This window comes from Aspergillus novofumigatus (genome assembly GCF_002847465.1).
Source record: "Aspergillus novofumigatus IBT 16806 chromosome Unknown P174scaffold_1, whole genome shotgun sequence".
Taxonomy (NCBI): domain Eukaryota; kingdom Fungi; phylum Ascomycota; class Eurotiomycetes; order Eurotiales; family Aspergillaceae; genus Aspergillus; species Aspergillus novofumigatus.
This window is the reverse complement of record NW_020194274.1, coordinates 4769724-4783602: the sequence shown is the minus strand read 5'-3', so window position 1 is coordinate 4783602 and position 13879 is coordinate 4769724. Positions and strand designations below refer to the sequence as shown.

The following is a 13879-nucleotide window of genomic DNA, read 5'->3' as shown; positions in this document are numbered from 1 at the left end:
GTGTATGGTATCTACAATGTGAGTACGGGATCGTTTGTGACTAAAGCTCCAAGAAGTCCATCGAGAGGAGCTGGCTGCGTGGTGATGAAATCCATGGGAAAGCCTCTAAATAGAACAGGATCTCTGTAGAAATGAAAAAGCACGGCTCCATTGTTGTTTATGAACAAGCATAGTGCACAGGTTCAACCTCACATCTTACTTTGTGAGCTCTACCCCATCCATGATTACTGTTAAGCTTCCAAATTCATCAGATTTTTCCATGCTATCGTATGTTGGCGCTGACCCTGATGAGCTATGACGTATATTATCAGAAGGGCAGTCAAGCTATGCATATCAATTGCCAGTTACTCCAAGGGTTAATGATCAAAAACATGGTAATAATCACACAGTATATGATTGCATTTCCTTTGTAATGGCCTTCATCGAGCCACCTACCTCTCATAGCTACCTTAGGTATCAGTGTCTCTGGATTGCAAGGACCAAAGCTACTCAAGCTCTTGTCAGCTTCCTCAGGTGACAAGAATAGCTTACCGTACTGTGCATACAGAATTACCCCATTTTGACGACACTAAACCCAAGTAGGCCATATCTGCACCGCCCACCGCCCACAAGCCCTACTTCAACGACGTAACCAACGAAAGGGAAAATCCAGAAAAAGCCCCGCCAGCCTGTAATGACCGATGCGTAGTGCACACGACTCGATTGAAAGTTACCAGGTCAAAAGTAGCCCAATTCCTCTCCTCCTCCTCTTCTTGCTACTCTCCTAGTGTACTGAGACGAGTGTTTTATTTAAGAACTTCTTTGATTGTCGCTATCCCTCGCATCAGTGCGAGGATATAACATATACTTCACAATGGCTGAGAACCAGGCCCCAGAGGTTGGTAAGTGTTAACCGCTGATATTTTGACCCCTCCTCTTGCGCCCATTTTGCAAAGCTCCGACAATTGTGTGGATTCACCACCGCCCTCATCATCGCGCAAAGTGGATGGAGTCGAGTAGGTCGAACTAGCTGCTATATGGCTCTAGCAATCGATAGTGACCACCATACCGAGTCCCTTTGTGACCTACAGGATTTACCTGTATTTTTTCACCCGCAATAGCTGACTGTTGCATTGCTTCTGGTCAATTCTAGACTACACCCTCAACAACCCCGACACGTTGACCAAGTACAAGACTGCCGCGCAGATTTCCCACAAGGTTCTTGAGGCCGTTACAGGTGTGTCTGACCAAGCTGTTGTGTCAGAAGATTGCTCGATGCCTAATGCCGGTTTACAGCATTGTGCTTGGAGGGCAGCAAGGTTGTTGAAATCTGCCAGAAGGGCGATGAGCTCCTCGAGGAAGAGCTCACCAAGGTCTACAAGGGCAAGAAGATCACCAAGGGTATGTCATCACCATGATCGCCAGATTTTCCCGCATCGAGACCTGCATACGGTGTTGACATAACGTGCTTGACAACAAAAGGTATTGGCCACCCGACAACTGTGTCCCCAAGCTCCTATGTGACGCCGTACACCCCCCTGGTGTCGGACACTCAAGAGGCTGAGACCACCCTCAAAGCCGGCGAGATCGTCAAGATCCAACTCGGCGCTCAGATCGATGGATTTGGTACCATTGTTTGCGACATGGTCGTGGTTGCCGACAAGGAGTCGCCCAAGGATGTTGTGACTGGTCGCGAGGCTGACCTCATCCATGCTACCCACTACGCAAACGAGCTTCTGCTGAGACTCATGGTGCCCCCAGGTCTTCTGGCTAGCGGTACTGAGGAGGAGAAGAAAAAGGCCGCTGCCGAGAAGCCCCTTACTCAGAGCCAGATCTCCGCCCTCATCGAAAAGGTGGCTAAGGCTTACGACTGTAATGTGGTTGAGAACACCACCAGCTGGTTGTTTGAGCGCAACGAGATCGAGGGTGGGAAGAAGATCATCCTTGCCCCCGGCTCTGGTGTGAAGGGTGAGGGTGTTCCCGACGTTGGCGAAGTCTGGGGTGTTGAAGTTGGTCTCTCCCTTGGTTCTGGAAAGGTCAAGACCCTTCCTCACCGCGCTACCTTGCATCGCCGTACCACTACCACCTACATCCTTAAGAGACCCAGCTCCAGACAGACTCTGTCCGAGGTCGTCAAGAAGTTTGGCACATTCCCCTTCAGTTTGCGACAGCTGGAGGACGAGAAGTCTGCCAAGGTCGGTGTTGTGGAGTGTGTCCGTGGTGGTGTCTTGAGACAGTACGAGCCCGCTGGCGATGCCGATAGTGCTCCTGTTTCCCGTCTGTTGACGACCATTGGTATGTTCATAACTTGGTCAACGGAATATTCCCGCTTTCGCTAACGAGGATTGTAGCTATCACGAAGAATGGCATTACCAGATTGGCTGCGCCTAACCCTCCTGACCTGTCCAAGTTCCAGACGGACAAGAAGATTGAGGATGAGGAGATCCTGAAGATTCTGGAGCGTCCTTTGACCAGAAACACAGGCAATAAGAACAAGAAGAAGAAGAAGCCTACTAAGGACTCCAAGGATGAGGAGTAGACGAATCACGATTCGATTTCTTAACTCCTAATTGCATCCTCTTACAACCAAAGTTCTCCCTTTCTGCCGGCTTCAAAAGGGAGGACTACGCAGGAGGCATGAAGAGTGCCTCAACGTGACAGTCGAAAAGGAGCCCGGGGAATGCACTGGCCAGTGGCCCGGCCAGATATGGATACAGAGCAGCAATGTGAGATCAATGTTGCCCATCAGGCTCTTTTACAATTTCTGTCCCGTAATCACTTGAAAATGAAAATGAAAAGAACAGTATATGAGCTGGGATATATATCAAATGAAGGAACTGTCATTGCACCTCATTTTCCGAAGAGGTTTGTCTCTTGTAGCCGGCGTATCCGGATATTCCGGCAAGACCTTCGACCTGGCAGTTCCTGTCTCTTCCTGCAATCCTGCAAATGGAGTTCATATTATGAAGTTCCGACTTTCGTAAAAGTGAGTAGGTGCTCGGTGATGGTGCGAAGTGATCCTTTGTCCTGGCTTTAACCATGTGCAACGTCACGACGCTGATGGACCTTTCGAATGGGCCACTTCAGGAGCCGAAGAATTCAGACTGCTCATTCCAGGCAACAGTACGAGGTCTCAGAACGTAAAGATGGACAATGAACCAACATCTACAGCCTCATGGTGTGTACTCTGTACTGCTCCAACGCAGTTACCACCTCTGCTGACAGTTGCCATCTTTCTCATACCATTTCATCTCAGGGAAGACTGCTCTCTTCTTCACACCCTAAGAAGATAAATTATCAGTAGTGGCACTCAGATATTGATCCTTGCAAGAGAAGTATCTACTTTAAGTATTTCATAGCCTCAAGAGTCAGTATAAAGGCGTTCAGATCGACTGTCTCCTCGCTGAGGCGAAATGTCCAATGTAGCCCAGATATTGTAATTCAATTTTTGTACATGAGCCAGGGATGTCTCCCTAGTACTAGGTGAGTGAATCGTTGCATGCCCTGTTTGTCGAGCTCTTTTGCTGCTGAAAGGGTGGTTGGCAGTGGGTGGGCCAGTATCGTTGGATGGGCCGCTCTTTTCTCTCTTCGAATCCTTCCTCCATTCCCTTCCCATTCTCCTATCCCATAATCCATATTCCCCCGTACCCCAAGAGACACCATTCATATTGTCTCTGCTGTGACAGAAAGCTTGGGTATCAGGGTGCCTTTACTGCCTTCCTTGATTTGGCAGCGAGTGACGCCGGTTTCGCGCTTCTCCCCACCTCTCACGTTCTCGACATTCACTGTCTCGAGATCGCTTGGGGCCTCTGCACTTTCTTCCCACAACCTCTCCTCCAAATTTTCTATTTCTTTCCTCATCTTCTTGTTCTGTGTCTGAACGCCCCCTGGTTTGTCTGACTGCTCGAAGATCGAATCTTTTCATCAACAGCTTCGTTCCACATACGGACCGTACTATCTCTATCATCTGACCACTTCTCTCACCTACTTCAACTGGAAGCATCAAAGGACTCACAAGTTGTGTCACTTGCCTCAAGTCTCTGTCTTGGGGGAATTTCCTCAGGTAACACATTTTTCAGGAGCTTGTTGCTTCTAGCAGTGAAGCGAGAGCCCTCTCCTTTTCTTCCACCTTTTGCTCGTACATCTCCCTGCCTCTTTCATCTCTCGTCCACTTTCCTACTTTCATCGTTTTCCATCGTCTACATACTCTCCGATTTCTGACCAACTTGGACTTGCTGTCTGAATTCGGGAAGTCGAGAGAAAAGAAAGCTGGAGACGTCCCAAGGTGGATAAAATTGTTCTTAATCATCTCTGCCCTCTCTCTCAGTCAACAGTCGTCCTCATTGATTTAACTACGAAGCTCTCGTTCAGGACATATTTAACCGGTTATTCAACCTCGCTGTCTGACTATTGATTAACAAGTAAGATCGAGCTTGTTTCCGTAAGTTCTCCAAGATTTCCATCAATGGTTACCACTTTCACATCCTCTGTGTTGCTCCTCTTTCCTCCCACCGTGCTAGCCACTTTGCATCTTTCAAACTATCACTGTAACACTGTGGTAAAACCCATAGTGTTATCTGTCCTTGTGAAACGAGAAAGCAGCAAGCTCTCGTTGCGCCCAAAGGACGCTCCTTTTTTGGTCCCTCTTATGTCTTTCTTTTCCATCATCAACCCGCAAAATTGCCACCTTCTTGCCATCACCGTTCTTCTCACGAGGATGTGAGCTTTGGAAGCACTGAGAGACTGTCTATATCTAAGCCTATGAAGTGTGTCTTGTCTCATATTCATCACAGACTCTTCTCCACTAGAAAGCTCCTGGGATGCCCTGCTGACCACACAAAAGGCATCTGCCTGACAGGCTCACACTGGCTTAGCCGGACGTTTCAAGTGACCCTAGTAGTGAGCTTCTTTAGACGAGAAAGCATCTTATCTTTTACCGTGACATATCTGCCTGAGCGATCTATTAGCGTCCCTGGAGAGGGATATCAGTGAAACGCGAAGCATTATCAGGTAAGCAATTTCCTTCGGAATAAGAAGCTGTGCTTTCATGATTAGAAACCTATTTGAACATCTGAATCTACTGAATCTAACTTTGAAATGCTTAGATTTTGGTGTGGCATATTTCGTGGTTGTAGCGGCGAACGCCCCTTAGGAGGTCTGATTGGGGAACTTTGGCCCTCGAAAACTCCCGTCACTTTCAACTCCGCAATCTTCCCTTCCATCAACCCGCAGACAGCGCGCGGGCTGGCCACGATCCCAAACAGCAACGCTGGGCACGCTTGCTGTTTGTCTCGGGCCATAGTCGATCAGTAAGTTTGCATACATTATCCATTGTTATGCGGTTCTTGTATGTTCTTGCGAGCTAACCTTCTGATTGTCAGGCGCCGCAGCTTTCAAGCCCTGCGGTACAATAATGCCTCCGACTCTCCGCTCAGCATCCCGTCCCCCGTCCAGCAATTCGCGCCAGTCAACTCCGCTAGATGCGCCTGTAACTAATAAACGATCTTCATCATTTACCGAACCTGCAAGATCGCCAAAGCGTCGACGCACGGGCCGGAACGCTCGAGTCGCTACCGAGCCTCCTCAAGACACCCTGGCCAACGACGCGGAGGATATTTCGAAAAGTGCTGCTACCTTGGGCCCTAATATGAAGTTCCCGGGAGATCAACCGGCCTGGGTTGAACCTCCTTTGAGGAGCCCTGCCCCGAGTTACACCGATACGCCATGGTCAGCAGTCTCGAACGCGGCGAATCCCATCTTGGCGACCATGCGTCCTCTCGGTTCCATGCCAACCGCTGCGGACCTGCGCAAAGCAGGCCTGAAGCCCACGAAACCCTCCAAACCAATCACTTCTTTGGCTAAAGAACTCCTCGCGTTGCAAAACGATATGTCGCAGAACGATGACCCTATGTCTCAGAATGAAGAAACTCCAGCATCGCAGAACCCGCCAACACCAGCGTCGCAGAGCGAAACTCCCCATGTGTGGCAGAGCGAAGCCCTCCAGTCGTCACAGAACGTAAATCTCCAGGCGTTGCCGAACGGAGGAATTGATGCGCAGACGCCGCAAGAACCCGCGACGCCGGCGGACAAAACTCAGTCCGAGGATTCTAAACCCTGCTCCTACGAAGAAATTGACGCGTTGCTGGCACTTCCCGTCTGCAATTCGGTGAAATTGGATTTAGAGCAAACCCGGAATGCCTTGAAAGAGACGCTGCGAATGGCCGCAGACACAAACAATAGCAAGGTCGTCAAAAGTCTATTCAATCTCTGGACAAAGGCCACTCAGGATCCGATGGTCATGTCTGTGGTTCATGGAATGTGCAAGAAGGAGGTCGGGGATCGGAATGCCAACGCCTTTCATGACCTGATCCGTGCTGCTTGGCGAGAAATTCGGAAGGACGACGCAACGGATGTCTCCCCTGCGGCTGCACCGCCTGACATGACTGGAACTCAATCCGACACCACTGCTACTTCGTTATCGTCTGCTCTGTCGCCTGAAGTTCAAACATCTGCTCCGACCACAGTGCCAACCCCCGTCATTGTGGCGGCGGCTGCAACTCGCTCGAAATTGCGTTCTAAGGGCAAGCAAGCGAAGGCCAATGCCACAAAAGCAGCCAATAAAGATAAATCGAGACAGACTCGCCAGTCCGCGTTGCCCTCGAGTGATTCACGCAAGCGAGCATTGGAAGATGACACGGAGTTCTCCGAAGAGGGCGTCCGTGCCAAACGGCAGCGCCTGCAGCAGCCTCTCCCCGATATTGTTCCTGAAGAAAGTGGCGTTCGCTCTACTCTGTCCGATGAGCAGTCTGGTAGTGCTTTGTCGCCTTTACCCCCATCCATTAACGAAGTTCAGACCGCGCCTGAAGTGCCCTTGTTGAACGGCAGAGAACAATCAGAGTCTGCCGAAAGCAGTGGTGCTGAGGATAACCGGCGCCTGACCCCTACCTTTAGGTACGACTCCCTTTGACATTTTTCATCGTTAGGGCTGAAGCTGACCAAGGTTTAGCAGGGAAGGATCATTGGACAACAGCGATCTCTGTCGGGAATGCGGTGGCCGAGGACAGTTGCTCTGTTGCGATGGCTGCGTGAACTCCTTCCATTTTTCATGCCTCGACCCCCCCTTGGATCCTGCCAATCCTCCGGAGGGAGATTGGTTCTGTCCCAAATGTTCTGTCTCGCGGCCCATCCGTAAGATGGTGGATAAGCTTGACAGACTAGCGAACAAAGAGTTTATGCTACCTGCCAGTATCCGAAATCACTTCGCTGGCGTCAAAACTGGATCTCGACCTGAAGATAAAAACGATCGTACAAGGTACACCGAATGTTCTTACAACCTTGTTAACGGCATCGGACGAGGAGTATGCAATGGTTTTTACGACGATCCAAACCTACGCAAGGTCACCGATTCGGATGGGAATCTCATCATCTGTTACGCCTGCGGTCGCCCAAGCGATGGAGACAAACCTATCCTACAATGTGACTTTTGTCATTTGAATTGGCATATGGATTGTTTGGACCCTCCCATGGCCAAACCGCCCCAACAAGATCACAAATCCGATAAACGTTGGCGCTGTCCGATGCATGTTGAACACGAGATGTATTATTACCACTGGAATGACGAGGGAGCCTATGACGCGCGAAAGATCCGTCGACCTGCGCGACCACGGATGATTGACATTGAAATACTCCCGAGCGAAGAGGAATCAGAACGAATTGAAAATGAAGAAGATGTAGGAGGAGGCATCCTTTACCGTGTCTCCGAAAAAGGGGTAGAAGCGGCTTTCCTTGCGAAAGTCAAACGGTCAGTCATCCTGCTACCTCTTTGACCAGAATCCCCTTCTGAACTTGACTGACTATCTGGACAGGGAAAATGCCGAATTTGAGTACAATAAGCAGCAGGCAGATAAGTACTTTGAAGAAGCTAGAGCGCAGCGCGATGAACTTCATGCACGAGCCGTCGAATTCTATGCCGCCCAGCATCCTCGTCCCTTGCCGGATGCCGCAGAAGCGATTGACAACTCGCGATCAGCAGCCGATCGTGAGGCTGCCGCGAATCTTCTTGCTTTCGCCAGTCAGAATCAGACAAAACCTGCGGACGACAACGCCCGGATTACTTTCCTCATCGACACGCTGCGAGCAGAGGCGCCTAATGATCTCCCCGAAGCACATACTGAAATCGAATCTCTGCGTAACCTGCAGCAGCTGATTGAACGACGTATTCAAGCATTGACTGCTCAGACTGAGCTTGAAGCTACTACTGCACAAGTCTCTGAGGCTGCTAGTTCACCTATTCCGAATTTTGCCATCGAGCACGTCTCCGAATCGGATGCACCGGTCGAGGCAACTTCTGCTTAGACTCAGGCTCTATCCCTCTTCTAATTTCATTCACCAAGGCGCTAAGTGATTGATCTTTCTTGGCTTGACTTGAAAAAAGGGCTTTTCACATATTCTGGGCGTTGTGATATGCATATCCATTTTGCATCAAGGTCCTTGGGTTCCTCAACTGGCGTTGGAGCATACCATGCATCTCATTGTTGAGCGTGTTTACTCTTGTCCTTGTGTTTCCCTATCTGGAGGCACGGAATTTCTTCCCCCCTTTATCCTTCTTTTTTCCTTTTTTTGCAATTTCTTGTTGTTTCCGGGGGCTGGTCCAATTCGCAGACAGTCTTTCTGGAGGATCCAGCCGGGAGCTCCGAGGTGCTCGTTTTCCCCGTTCTGAATCCCGCCACCTGGCGGGATTTGCGACCGTTGATGGGAAAGACACCGAAGTCTTCCGGCAACCTCTATTGCCCTGCAACCAATACTGGGCCAGCCTCCGGTTTGCCATGCGCAAACTGTACTTAACGTCGTGATGATCTTGTTTTATCGAGTGGCCACTGGACCTCCCGCCCCTCACCTGGGGGACGGCCGAACGGGCCAGTTCGCCCGAGTCTCATGTACAATAGATTTCCCCTAGATTTTCAGTGATCTGCCGGTATGGATGGCGTTTATTTTGATCTTATGATCGAACCGATGAATTGAGTCTTTACTATCCTGTTTGAACACGTATATCGATTGTATGCCACGATTGAACAAGCATGTTACTACCGAATACGTCAAATCCGCTTCAACTTAATATACAGAGTATCCGGAGCCGAGAACGAAATTCTTATGCAAGACACCCGAAATTGCATCGTAAGCGTACAAGGCTCGATCAAACCAAACTGCAGATTTATAGTCGCGTGCACAATACTAAGTTGAAAGTCCGATAAGAAAACCGAAGAGGTACTAGCCAAATAAAATAGGTCATATGTTTCGCCATGTCATCATGAAGGGCAGAAGATCTAGTATAAAGGCAAATCAGACTCTCGTTAACTCGGGTAACTGAGACGCTCAAAGGAACTTCTTGGGCATGTTCGCACGGCGACGCTTGTAGATGATGTAGGAGCCGGCAAGGAGGAGTTGCACGGCGATGACGAGACAGATGAAGAAGCCCATGCGAGGGGTCGAGGCGGTAATGACTGTTAACGCAGATCAGCTGATGATGTCCCAATCCGCATGCTTGGTGGTCAAAGAAAAACTGCGTTCTACGGAGGGATACGCATCGAATGCTTACCATTGAGAATTGTGCCTTGGAGATTCTCAGCCAGGCTCATGTGCGAGGACCTCAGGGTCTCGTGCAGTTGATTGAAGCGATCGCGGTAGTCTTTGCCTTCCAGGTCGCGCTGAATGTTCTGCAGCAACTGCTCGATCTTCTGCAACCGGGCATCAAGATTGGCCACCTGCTCCTTGGTAGCCATCTTCTGAAGAACCTCTGCATGGCGATTTTCCGCTTTAGAGGACTGGCTGCTGGCCTCGCGGGCAATGCTGTTAGTGGCGTCATTGAGGCTTTGAATACGGTTGCTGAGATCAGTGAGTTGGTCAGAGTTGACTGAGCGGGGGTCAACGGGACGAGCCTGTCCTTGGTTGACAATCGGTTGTTGGTTGGCTTGCGGCTGAGCAGGAGGTGCTGCGTTCGTTCCGGAAGCGCTAGGTTGCACGACGAACTTGAAGATCTCGAAGGAGTCTGGGTTCTCAGGAGTGGCTGCCGTTATACCGAAGTTGTTACCAGTAGGAAGGGCGACCTGCACACGATTAGAACACCAAGATAGATGGCAGAGGAGTTTGAAGTACCTTGTTCGTTGAGAAGCAAAGCTTGTCGTCCACGGTGACTTCAAGAACAGCATTAGTGTGCTTCAGGCGCACGACAGAGGGACGGCCGAGGTTTCTGTAAGCATAGTCGCAGTGTCCAAAAGCCAAACTGTCAACGCTTCTATGGCTCTTGTAATCAGTCGTTCCGTCATTGAGGAAGCCTCGAATGCTTCCACCCTAAATCAGAGTCAGCGTTACAGAAGACAGATTAAGAGGAGGCCCGCGTACTCTTCCTCCATGTGTGTCAATGACAAGTGCAAAACCGTCGAACTGGCCAGCAGTGTAGATGCTAGAGGAGCCAATCTTGCTTCGTCCATCTTTCACATACCATAACTGGAGATTGCCACCTCCCCTCTCGACACCAGTGGCTCGAAACTGAAATTCAGCTGACCATTCTGGCTGGGATAGGCTATAGCTTGCTCAGCTGCCAGTACATGAAGGAATGAGCAGAATATTTGAGGGAGGAGTTGTGCTTACGGGGACTGTGACCAGGCATAACCTCTTGTGTTCCCTGGGTAGGGGGGAGTGAGAATGAGTTTGTTGGAAAGCTAAGATCCGGTCAGCTTTTCTGAGTTGACAAATGTCAAACAAATGGCATGGAAGAGCGCACAATCTGAGGTGTATGGCCCTCTCCCCCAACTTGCCAACCAGGGATGGAATCTCTGTCTGGCGATATACTAAGAAATCCATTAGAACAGATGTAATATATACGTAGTGGGAGGAGCACGTACGTATGACCATAGCCAAAGCTAGAGCTTTCTATCACAGACTGCGCTGTAGCAGCAGCGACGAGGAATGACAAGGAAGCTAAGCTCCTCATTGTAATTGTTTATCCAGGATGTTGATGCGGGGACAGGTGTGTTTGGGGAATGAATATAGAAATTGAGAAAAGGGAGACGACTGATGCGAACAAAACAGAATCGAAATCCTCAACTGTCAAGATCTACAATAATAGGCGACAGGAAGATGAGACGGCAGCTTTTCGATATGGTCTTCACTGATCCGAAGGAGCTCTCCGATTCAGCAGCGCGGAGACGATGCGCGAGGTGGTCCACCCAATTACAATGGCGATCACACAGTAGCGGGCTTCTCTGGCAACAGAAACAGCAGCTGGGGAGAATTCGACGAAGTGTTGGATTTTGAGGTTCGAGAGAACAATGGAATGACGAACTCCCACGTCCGAAGCTAGATCCATTCAAAATAATTCGTCGCAGGTGTCTAATCAGTTTCAGAAGCTCTACCTTTTAAAGGGACACACTGTCCTTTGGAGCTCCGCTGTTGTTCATCATGTCACGTGAAAAATTTCCCCAGAATCACCTCCCGCAATGAGCATTTCCATGGACCGCAAGTTGATCCTGAATCTCTGAGTGCTCACCCTTCCTGCCCCAATTCTTTTGACTGCGCATCATGCGTTACAGCTCTAATGGCTGATATTTATCCTTCGTTGGCGCAATGCGCAATCGTCGCTACGGCTTTCAAGATTCTACTCTTCCCCGCCTAGTGAGTTCCTGTCGTGGAAAGGAAGCTGAGGATGGAGTCAATTGGGAGTCGGGACTGACGTTTCTTTGTAATGTTATGCAGCAAATCAACCGACTTTGAAGTGCATCGAAATTGGCTTGCTATCACACACTCGTTACCGGTTAAGGAGTGGTACTACGAGGTTCGCTGGACTCTCCGCATACTCTACACATTTGACAATCCGCTGACGGGGAAATCGTCAATAAGAAAACATCAGAATGGACTCTGGACTATCCGCCCTTCTTTGCAGCTTTCGAATGGCTTCTGTCGCAAGCGGCTCGCTATGTGGATCCCGCAATGTTGATCGTTGAGAACCTCAAGTATGATTCATGGCAAACCGTTTATTTTCAGAGAGCCACTGTCATTTTTACTGAGCTTGTCTTGCTCTATGCTCTGAACGGGTGTGCACCAAGTCAAATATTCGTATTAAAGAGATTGTGACTAATGGAGGTTATCATAGGTTCATCAAATCCACACCTCAAGCCAACAAGCACCTGGCGCATATCGCAAGTCTTTCGATCTTTTTGTCCCCTGGGCTGCTCATCATTGACCACATTCATTTCCAATACAACGGCTTTCTGTACGGCATTCTCGTCCTATCGATCGTTCTGGCGCGCAAGCAATCAACCCTACTATACAGTGGTATCTTGTTCGCAGTCCTGCTGTGCTTGAAGCATATCTACCTTTATCTTTCGTTAGCCTACTTTGTTTACCTGCTGAGAGCCTATTGTCTCGATCCGAAGTCGGTCTTTCGACCCCGGTTCGGCAATATTTTGAAACTAGGCTTGAGTGTCATTGGTGTATTCAGCATAGCTTTTGGTCCGTTCGCTCACTGGAACCAGCTGCTCCAACTGAAGGACAGGCTATTTCCTTTCTCGAGAGGACTGTGCCATGCTTACTGGGCGCCGAATATCTGGGCAATGTATTCTTTCGCAGATCGTGTGCTAATTCTGCGTGAGTACAATCGTTCCTCGACTTCGTCTCTGCAGCTTTTCTCACTATAACAGTCGCTCCACGTCTGGGCCTTCCGATCAACCATGAGGCTTTGACGAGCGTCACGCGCGGTCTTGTCGGTGATACATCCTTCGCCGTTCTTCCAGAGATCACGAAGGAACAAACATTTGCGCTGACGTTCTTGTTCCAATTGGTAAGCACTTCCTACACCTGCTCGACACTCGATATCAATAACCTAACCGGCATGTAGCTTCCCCTGATAAAGCTCTGGCTTCATCCGGACTGGGACACGTTCGTTGGTGCTATCACTCTATGCGGTTATGCTTCATTTTTGTTTGGCTGGCACGTTCATGAGAAAGCCGTTCTCCTGATCATCATTCCATTCAGCTTGATAGCGCTCAAGGACCGACGCTACTTCAGCGCATTCCGACCCCTCGCGGTTGCAGGACACGTTTCACTATTCCCACTGCTTTTCACAGCAGCCGAATTCCCGCTGAAGACCGTGTATACCGTGTGGTGGCTGGTCCTTTTCCTGTTCGTATTCGACCAAGTCGCCCCGGTCTCCGAGCGGCCGCGGATTTTCGTTTTTGACCGCCTGTCCCTGCTATACCTGACCGTGGCTATCCCGTTGATCATATACTGCTCATTGGTGCACCAGCTCATTTTCGGATGGGACCGGTATGAGTTCCTTCCGCTGATGTTCATGAGTAGCTATTCTGCTCTGGGGGTAGTCGGCAGTTGGGTCGGGTTCATAGTCGTCTACTTCACCGCATAATTTTTTCTTTTCTTAGAAATACAAATCAAATACCCAGCGGTATACGTTCTTCTCTTCTTAGATACTGTACACTGGAAAATATCGTTTCCAGAACGCCGAGCACCAGCCAGCTGTCAAAGCTGGCAGATATGATGTAATGAACCAGAGGTTCATGTTTGCTCTGTTTGCTCAAACCACGTGTTCTGGAGATGGACCCACTTGATCACCCAAAACGCAAAGTTTATCAGGAGCTAATCTTGAAAAAGTTAGTCTGACCTGTTCTGATTTGAGCTACCTCTGGTTTTCCATGATGTATCGATTTCTTAACGCAGTTTCTAAGGCAGAGTCGTTGTTGACTTATATGAGTGCCGAACGCTCTTTGAGGTCATATTATTCTTGAATGTTGATACTCAACCATTCTGTGGCTGCATAGCCTGCTTCGATATGAACTGCTTGCGAGGTAATTACGTCATTGGATCTGATATTCTTCATGTTGCACAGCAG

At 49.4% G+C, this 13879-nt stretch overlaps 4 protein-coding genes across 4 annotated transcripts; 3 read left to right on the top strand and 1 right to left on the bottom strand.

The window, feature by feature from the left end:
- Nucleotides 1-853: 853 nt before the first annotated feature.
- On the top strand, nt 854-2518 carry P174DRAFT_456968 (curved DNA-binding protein (42 kDa protein); the record flags this gene model as incomplete). The annotated part of the gene is made up of 5 exons (XM_024829486.1): nt 854-881; nt 1133-1216; nt 1276-1380; nt 1462-2274; nt 2331-2518. The coding sequence occupies 5 exons, from the start codon at nt 854-856 to the stop codon at nt 2516-2518; spliced, it is 1218 nt and encodes a 405-aa protein (XP_024688151.1).
- Nucleotides 2519-5392: 2874 nt separating this feature from the next.
- Nucleotides 5393-8334, top strand: P174DRAFT_363579 (putative PHD finger domain protein; the record flags this gene model as incomplete). Its single annotated transcript, XM_024821936.1, has 3 exons — nt 5393-6930; nt 6986-7780; nt 7845-8334. The coding sequence occupies 3 exons, from the start codon at nt 5393-5395 to the stop codon at nt 8332-8334; spliced, it is 2823 nt and encodes a 940-aa protein (XP_024688150.1).
- Nucleotides 8335-9028: 694 nt separating this feature from the next.
- Nucleotides 9029-11355, bottom strand: P174DRAFT_438004 (putative lectin family integral membrane protein). The gene is made up of 7 exons (XM_024826435.1): nt 10881-11355; nt 10760-10826; nt 10627-10697; nt 10378-10558; nt 10132-10326; nt 9575-10082; nt 9029-9479 (listed from the first exon to the last, which is right to left on the bottom strand). The coding sequence occupies exons 1-7, from the start codon at nt 10967-10969 to the stop codon at nt 9352-9354; spliced, it is 1239 nt and encodes a 412-aa protein (XP_024688149.1). The 5' UTR covers nt 10970-11355; the 3' UTR covers nt 9029-9351.
- Nucleotides 11296-13431, top strand: P174DRAFT_509457 (dolichyl-P-Glc:Glc1Man(9)GlcNAc(2)-PP-dolichol alpha-1,3-glucosyltransferase ALG8). The gene is made up of 6 exons (XM_024831556.1): nt 11296-11649; nt 11731-11809; nt 11875-12068; nt 12128-12621; nt 12675-12814; nt 12872-13431. Exons 1-6 carry the CDS (start codon nt 11573-11575, stop codon nt 13394-13396), a joined length of 1509 nt encoding a protein of 502 aa, XP_024688148.1. The 5' UTR covers nt 11296-11572; the 3' UTR covers nt 13397-13431.
- Nucleotides 13432-13879: the final 448 nt, after the last annotated feature.

Coding starts and splice junctions, on each gene's coding strand:
- P174DRAFT_509457 (XM_024831556.1), top strand. CDS start 11,573: ATGGCTGATATTTATCCTTCGTTGGCGCAATGCGCAATCGTCGCTACG. Junction 12,069..12,127: donor TTGCTCTATGCTCTGAACGG/GTGTGCACCAAG, acceptor AGGTTATCATAG/GTTCATCAAATCCACACCTC. Junction 12,622..12,674: donor AGATCGTGTGCTAATTCTGC/GTGAGTACAATC, acceptor TCACTATAACAG/TCGCTCCACGTCTGGGCCTT.
- P174DRAFT_438004 (XM_024826435.1), bottom strand. CDS start 10,969: ATGAGGAGCTTAGCTTCCTTGTCATTCCTCGTCGCTGCTGCTACAGCG. Junction 10,827..10,880: donor AGCTTTGGCTATGGTCATAC/GTACGTGCTCCT, acceptor TGGATTTCTTAG/TATATCGCCAGACAGAGATT. Junction 10,559..10,626: donor TATGCCTGGTCACAGTCCCC/GTAAGCACAACT, acceptor AGCAAGCTATAG/CCTATCCCAGCCAGAATGGT.